This window comes from Carassius gibelio, chromosome A20 (genome assembly GCF_023724105.1).
Source record: "Carassius gibelio isolate Cgi1373 ecotype wild population from Czech Republic chromosome A20, carGib1.2-hapl.c, whole genome shotgun sequence".
Lineage (NCBI taxonomy): Eukaryota > Metazoa > Chordata > Actinopteri > Cypriniformes > Cyprinidae > Carassius > Carassius gibelio.
Genome location: NC_068390.1, coordinates 17,116,816 through 17,124,659, shown reverse-complemented (window position 1 = coordinate 17,124,659; position 7,844 = coordinate 17,116,816). Strand labels below are relative to the sequence as shown.

The following is a 7,844-nucleotide window of genomic DNA, read 5'->3' as shown; positions in this document are numbered from 1 at the left end:
TGTGTATTTTCAGATTTTAGAGCCCCCTACAGTTAAGTGAGTGAAATTCACTGTCGTAAATGTATCACTGTCGTATTTACAGTGTATAGCCTTATAAAGCAGTCTGCACTTTTCGCGGAATTTCTTTCCCGCTCACCAAACTCTTTGAACAGACACAGTCAGTGTACATTAGTCAGTTTACCATCAGAATGATTTAAATGGTTAAAAAAACAAAACGTAAAATTGCTTTAAGTAGGTTATTACTGAAATGTTTAATGGAAATTATACTTACCCATACAAATGGAGATAATTCATCTTGAAGCACCCGCTCCCTGACTTTTGAAGTCTAATAGGCTAAACCTTTGTCTTGTCACTCATATTATTTATAGCCTTCAGCTGTGATTGAACTGTCAATGAGAAACCACCTCATGGACTAAGTCTTTAAGACTTAAATGTGCACTATTTTTGCAACAGTGCGGTTTCAATAATGCTGTTCGAGGCAGAGGTCAAATGTAGGCAAAATAGCTAAATTCACATCTACAGAAACAGATGAATAACAATTCATCTACTAGTGCTTTTGAGAATGGCAGTGGGACAGACCACCAGAGAGAAGAACCAGGTCAAATTCTGTTCTCCTTGACTTATTTGAGACGGTACAATGGGTGATGATCTCTTCTCTGTATGTGTCCATGTAGTTAAAGCATTAAATATTCCTTTATTGTGTTGGAATAGTTTAGCTTATAGGTTAGCTATGCTATGGGCTGGCACTTCTGTTGTATATGGATTGTGTTCTCATTGAAAATACCAGGATCAAAGCTAAACTGCAGCTGCTCTTGTCTGTTCATAAACATGTATGAGCATGTAATACATTTAAAAGTTTTTTATGGTCATATAACAGAAAATCAAAACAGAATAAGGTCAAGAAAGTGTATGTGTCTAAATGCCGAGTATATCTCTGTCTGTCTGTGTGTTGGTGGAGTAAGTGTTTCAGTATATTTGCAGATGTTTGGTACATTTAGAAAGCAGTGTGTGCCTGCATGTCTGTCAGTCATAGAGCAATGTTACACAAGGTATTTTCATAGCCAGCCTTTCTCCCTTACCTCCAACCACTACTTCTCTGTCCTCACATATTTAGTTAGGTATCTAAATGAGAACATACTATAGATTTCCATTGCTTTAAATTAAGCTTGTACACATTATTCATTTTCCAAACATTAACTCTAACAGGAAACATTTGCATTTAGCATTAGCCAAAAACAGTATTTGCTTTATTTATGAATTAATTTAATAACTGGGGATGTCCCCAAAGGGAGGTTTTCAAATTTAGCTAACTTCTGGGGACCTACTAGAACTAATTAACACCAAACACACACAAATGCTCTAGTGGAAGTATGCATGCAGTGTGAGGTGTGGAAACAGCAAACCATGGTGCTGACATGAAGAGTTTTATTTAAACCTCAATCTGATGTTTAAGTGCTGCTGTCTGTGTGTAATTCAAGAGTAGCAATTGTGTGTGTTTGAATGTGTGTGTGTGTGTATGTGTGTGACAGAGAGAGAGAGAGAGAGAGTACTGTGTAAAAAACACAGTATCCTGCACACCGAACCGAGAACTGCTATTCCACATGTTACGGACATATTGTAATCTTTAAAATGTGCTTATGCAATAAACATTAGTAAAAACAAGTTCTTATGACACTAAAATTCAAAATGAGAAAATATTTTGGCATCTTTTTAAAGGCCTTTTCAATAGATACACATGCATGCTATACAAATCATGAGTCATTCTGCCATCTAGTGACTCACAAATGTGATTGTGCAGGGCCCCTTAAATAGTGCTTTTAAATTTTTGACTCCTGTGCCTCTAAAAATATATACAGTATTATTGCACAACCCTGTTGTGTCAATGTTCAGATTCCTCAAAATGGTGCACTGTTGTGCCGCTCCATGTTCACTCCAAATGCTGTTCTTGTGTTTGCTGTAGATTTGAGAGCAGACAAAAGTTTCATTTCAGGTTGGACTAACCGTTGTGATATATTTTCCTACACTATCTATTTTAGTTTTGTCAGTAATGTGTTGCCATTGAGTCCTTAAGAAGCACTCTTTGTGCCTTATTGCCTTATTTGTGTGTGTGTGTGTGTGTGTGTGTGTGTGTGCATGTGTGTGGTGTGTATGTAACTTTAGCAGAACAATATCCAGTTTTCATCTGATTGCTCAGTCTGTACTTAATGTGCAAATATATAAATATAAGATACTGACATTGTAGATGTTGTTTTCATTTATAATTCCTTGTCATGGCAATTGATTGGAGTTATCTCTTTTGGTAGCAATCTCATAACCTGAAGAAATCAATACTATATTTGCTCAATGTATCAATCAAGAAAAAATAACTATTTGATACATTTACAGGAAAATACTAGACTGAAGAAGTCTATCAGAAAACCACTTCCCCCACAAACACAGTCCCTATTGTGAAAGGCCTTATTGTGATAAGGTTTTATTGCGCAGAACCTCTGGGTGAACCCAATAGTGTGACTCACCCTTTATGCACAAAGTCCAAATGATTAGTCCAGAGCTGTCACATTCATTGAATAGGCCTACATCTGCCTTGTGTTGTTGACAAAACAAAGTGTGTAGGCTATTTGCCCCCCCCCCCCCCAAAGAAAACGTATTCAAACATTCTAACAAATGTTTCAGTTATTTTGGAAACTGGCTGAATAAAGGGTTGTGAATTGTGGAGTAAAATACGGGAAGCACATGCAAAGGCAGTAATCTGAGATATGTCTCAGCGGTTTGCCTGTCTAGTTTGTTCTGCGCTGTGTGGGCGTTGCTGGTCCACTTGTATCGCATGACTCTAGGGCAGGTTTCTTTTTCACTCAGACGACGTACATTTGTGACAAGCATCCTTTATAAAAAAGGTAGGTAATACTTAATCTGTAAACATACAATTCTCTAAAACCGGTGCTCGGAACTGGAGTGTTGTTTCCAATGGGAATGTACGCTCCGTTTTTGGGACTTCCGCATTTATCTGACGTGTAATCAAACTTCTGAGCAAAAGGGAAATATTTACGGTGATATGCACATTATTAGGCTACATATGTTAAAACAAAAGTACATTACATTATTAGATTGGACAGAAGTCTAAAGTTATTTTTGTACTAACGCTGGACATTCGTAGGCTAAGCATATAAATTGTTTATACTGTCTAGAACTGCTCAGTATTTTTACTGCTTTTTGTGAAAATATGGCGTTATATGGATTTAAACAATGGTTGCATAAATTATGTGGCTGTTTATCCGTAGTGTCATCAGTCATGGAGGGTGTGTCTCGTGCTAACAGTCTCTTCGCTCTGGATCTCTATCGGGCTCTGAGCGCGAGCAACGCTGAGGGAAACATGTTCTTCTCTCCACTGAGCATCAGCGCAGCGCTCAGCATGGTCTACCTTGGAGCCCGAGGAGAGACTGCCAAAGAAATGGCAAAGGTATGAGGTATAAGCATCTGGAGAACAAGCGAAGAGGTTATTATTATTATTATTCTAGAAATTGTCTGCATTCTGCACGTACAGTACAATCTGTGGTTGGGAAATCCTGCTCGAAAACAAAACCACAACCCAAAACAAGGAATAGAGAACATTACCTTGTTTGACAGAAAAATGGGGTGAGGTCTAGATGTCAAAAGGGTAAATATTTGCTCATAGTGTGAGCTTAACACAGAGACGCATTTATCACAGCCAAAAAAATAGCATATAGTTATGATTTTGTTACAAGTTTATCTAAACCAGTTCTAGTGGGGGAAAAACTTTCATTCTATCAGTGTCGTAGAATTCTTTGAGAATTTAAATGAGAATTATATATATATAATATATATAAGTGTGAAAGTTTGAGTTGGAATTATCATTCAGTGTAATTTCAGTTCATTATCCATGAATGTGGCAAATTCAATAAAACTTCCAAAGCTATTTATTTATTACTGCAGAAAATGTTATCTCTTTCAGAAAAATCTATTATAATTCAGGTTCAGTTAGTTCAGTTAGTACCTACTGGCCCTACAATAGTTCATGGTGAATACTGTAGCAAAGCTATAGTTTACGGTATTTTGTAGGTATAGCCACTGCAGTTAAATATTAGCCTAACTAACATATAGAAGTAATGAAAATGTTCCAAGTTACATTACATTACATTTAGCTGACGCTTTTATCCAAAGCGACTTCCAATTGCTTTATCAATCAGAGGTTGCCACCTCTGGAGCAACTAGGGGTTAAGTGTCTTGCTCAGGGACACATTGGTGTCTCACAGTGGATTCAAACCCGGGTCTCTCACACCAAAGGCATGTGTCTTATCCACTGTGCCAACACCACCCCAACAGTACAGCAGTGCATCAGTACAGCAGTCCTATATGCTGACTTCAAGCGTAGATCATTAATCTATTACAAAGCAGATTTGCATGCTTGGGCTGAAATCAAATGCAAAGCATTTGTATGCAAAGCATTTATTGATAAACTAGACATAGCAGGACATTCCATTATCCAAATAGTGCACAGACTGTGATACAACCAGTGAGCAACTGACTCAACAGAGAGGGAGAGCCGGAGTAGGGTAAACAAATGATCACAGCTGCACATACCTCTCTTTTTCACTCTTTAGAGCTGCTCTTTCAGAAGGAGCTTACAAAATAGAAAAAAATGCATCCAGATTTAAAAGAGAAAACAACTGAAATGGAACTAGAATATATTCAAGATTTTAGCCACAAAAGCCAGCTTGTGCCTGCTAGCTGCCATCATTTGTTTGAAAGTGCAGACTCATCTAGATAATGACTTTAGACTCCAACAACAATTAGATAAATTCCTTAATTTAGTTTACTCCTTATAATAAATGTGCTTAGAACAGGCTCTTAAGCGCACACCCTTAGCTTATTCTGTAAACATACCATGGTCATTTTTTCTTCTTTTGAATAAAAGAGAAATATATAATAAAAAAAAGACAATTTTGTAAAACTATTAGTAAAGTCTCTCCGGTGTAAAAAAAAAATACAGTTAACATGTGAACTCTTTCCCTTGCAGGTTTTGTCCTTTAGTTCTGTCTCTGATGTTCACTCTCATTTTGAGACCCTCACCTCTGCAATCAACAAGCCACAAGCTTCCTACATCCTTAGACTGGCCAACCGTCTCTATGGAGAGAAAACCTTCAGTTTCTTACCTGTGAGTCCTTTCCGTCTTCAAAAATGGGACATTATGAAGCTATTCTTTTAAACTCCATTATAAATTCCAGTTTAGAGGTTTTTCTTGAGTCATTTTTTGCTGATTGGTGTCATGCGTCCTGCAGGAGTATTTGGAGTCCACTCTGAAGCTGTACCACGCTGACCTTCAGGCTGTGGACTTCATTGGAGCTTCGGACGAGTCACGACAGCTCATTAACAAATGGGTGGAAGAGCAGACAGAGAGTGAGAAGATCAGTTCCATCTACAGTTCTATTTCAGATTAAAGAATCAGTTTGGACCTGTTGATTGAATATATTTTTTTAAAAGATGTGAAGTCAAGAATGCAAACTTGTGTTTTTTGTAGATAAAATCAAAGATCTTCTCAAGCCAGGAATGGTGACCGGAATGACCCGGCTAGCTCTGGTTAATGCCATCTACTTCAAAGGGAACTGGCTGCAGAAATTTAATGCTCAAGACACTAAAGAAATGCCATTTAAAATAAACCAGGTCTGTTTGCAAAATATTGTACAAATGCAGTTGTATGTCTTTACACTATGCATACTACATCATATCTATATGACAGGGGGTCATTCTCTTTTTCATGTTCACTTTATCATATGTGTTCTGTCTTCCATCAGAATGAACGCCGGCCTGTGCAAATGATGTACCAGAAGAAAAAGTTCCCCTTCAACTATGTCTATGACCACCGCTTACAAGTGCTGGAGTTGCCATATATAAAAGAAGAGCTCAGCATGTTGATTCTTCTTCCTGAGGAAAGTCAGGATGGCTCTGACCCTCTTCTTAAGGTCAGAAAAAAGTTTTTGTATTGATCTGCTTGACTTGACTGTATTGTTTACTTGCATATATTCAGAGACTGAGAATTTGCGCATGTGTGTTTGACAGCTGGAGAGCGAGCTGACCCTTGATAAGCTGAATGAATGGACCAACAGAAGCAATATGGACACCCAGACAGAGATCATAGTCCACTTGCCAAAGTTCAAGCTGGAGGTAGAGAGCTCCTTAGCAGAAATATTGATGGGCATGGGTATGACCTCTGTGTTTCAGGGTCCAAAGGCTGATCTGACTGGCATGAGCAGTCAGGGTGGCCTCTTCCTTTCGACAGTGGCCCACAAGGCCTATGTGGATGTAAACGAGGAAGGCACAGAGGCAGCAGCCGCTACGGCAGCCATTGTGGCATTCTGTATGTTACGAGAGGAGCACTTCATGGCAGATCACCCCTTCTTGTTCTTCATCAGGCACAATACCACCAACAGCATCCTCTTCTTCGGCAGATTCAGAGGCACATCTTAAATATATGATGTTTGTCTAACACTAAAATAAATAAATAATAAATACTACTATTTAGATGTCAATAATTCACATTTTGTATTTTTTTTTTCTTAATATAATAATGTCTTTGATTTGAATTAGCTGGGAATTTTTGGCACATTTTTGATAATGCATTTATTGACTATCACAACAATTATTTAGCAAATCCGTCGACTGGGACAACAAAGTAAATTCAAAGTCATTATGTCATTAAAGTGTTGCATATTGTTATGGTGCAGAGATTTCATAGTAACATCTGCAACTGCTTTTTATCAATTATAAGCACTACAATTGTGTGTGTGTGTGTGTGTGTGTGTGTGTGTGTGTGTGTGTGTGTGTGTGTGTGTGTGTGTGCAAAAACCTTAATTGCTATTAATTAACACAAGTCTGTCCCATCGGAAAAGCAAAAGTTTGTCGTTCAGACGCCTAATTGAACATTTAGGCCAAACACTGGAAATACTTCAAGTGGTCAAATGCAAAAAAACAAAAGTATGGGTTTTGAAACAGTCCATTCTACAATTCTACAAACATTGAGCCATTTTTCGACCACTTTACCCAGTTTAGGCTAACCCACGGAGGGCTAGTTTGAGGGGGGTACATACTCGTACTTACACTATTGAAAGCTGTTTTAATATTTAATCTATAAGCCAAACTAGTAAACTTTTACTGTTGTAAACGCTGTAATTTCCTATACAAAGTAGCCTAATGTTGGTCTTTGAGCGACCTCTGGTGGCAGGATGGAGATTAGACACCAATTTTATTATCTATTATTTTCCTATTTTTCCTCCAGTAAAAACAATAAATATAATTTCGGGGCTGTATGTAACCTTTTTATTTATTATTATTATTATTATTATTATTATTATTTTTTTGCATAAAGCAGTGGTGGTGTAGACACTAAATGTTTTTACATTAAAGGTCCCATTATTCGCGCTTTTTTGAAACTTTGATTGTGTTTACAGTGTGCAATATAACATGTTCATGTTTCGCGTGTAAAAAAAAAAACAGTATTTTTCCCACAATTCACCATCAGTATACTGCTGTTTTCACATAGTAAAAAAATTGAAACAGCGACCCCATTGGAACTCAATTGAGACAAGTCAAGCCCATTTTTAGCTATTTTTAGCACTTCCGTTTCTGACGCACAGACTCAAATTAAGCTTGATGAAGTCAGCAACCTGTCTGACAGATGTAAATCTTAGCTGTGCGTGCAAACTGCCATCGTTAATCTTGCAGAGACGGCGAGCTTGAGCAGGGAGGTCTTTGGCGTGAGTGAGCAGGAGTAAGTATTCTGATTAATTTTAATCTGATTATTTTGTATAATATTTTAAAATGTAACATGT

General features: G+C 37.6%; 1 protein-coding gene across 5 annotated transcripts in view; it reads left to right on the top strand.

Annotated features, from left to right (window-relative positions):
• Positions 1 to 2,685: 2,685 nt before the first annotated feature.
• The window catches only part of LOC127939053 (leukocyte elastase inhibitor), a 35,306-nt gene continuing 30,147 nt past the window's right edge, over positions 2,686 to 7,844 (top strand). For 3 of the 5 annotated variants that reach the window (XR_008148875.1, XR_008148874.1, XM_052536046.1), the window contains exons 1-3: positions 2,696 to 2,894; positions 3,279 to 3,457; positions 5,036 to 5,173. Coding sequence is in view for 3 of the 5 variants with exons in the window: in XM_052536046.1 (XP_052392006.1) it covers positions 2,825 to 2,894; positions 3,279 to 3,457; positions 5,036 to 5,173 (387 nt within the window). In the remaining 2 variants the exon portion in view is untranslated. Of the gene's footprint in view, positions 2,895 to 3,278; positions 3,458 to 5,035; positions 5,174 to 5,297; positions 5,416 to 5,536; positions 5,680 to 5,810; positions 5,979 to 6,075; positions 6,534 to 7,844 lie in introns of those variants that run through there. The other 2 variants (XM_052536048.1, XM_052536047.1) reach the window with 2 other exon arrangements.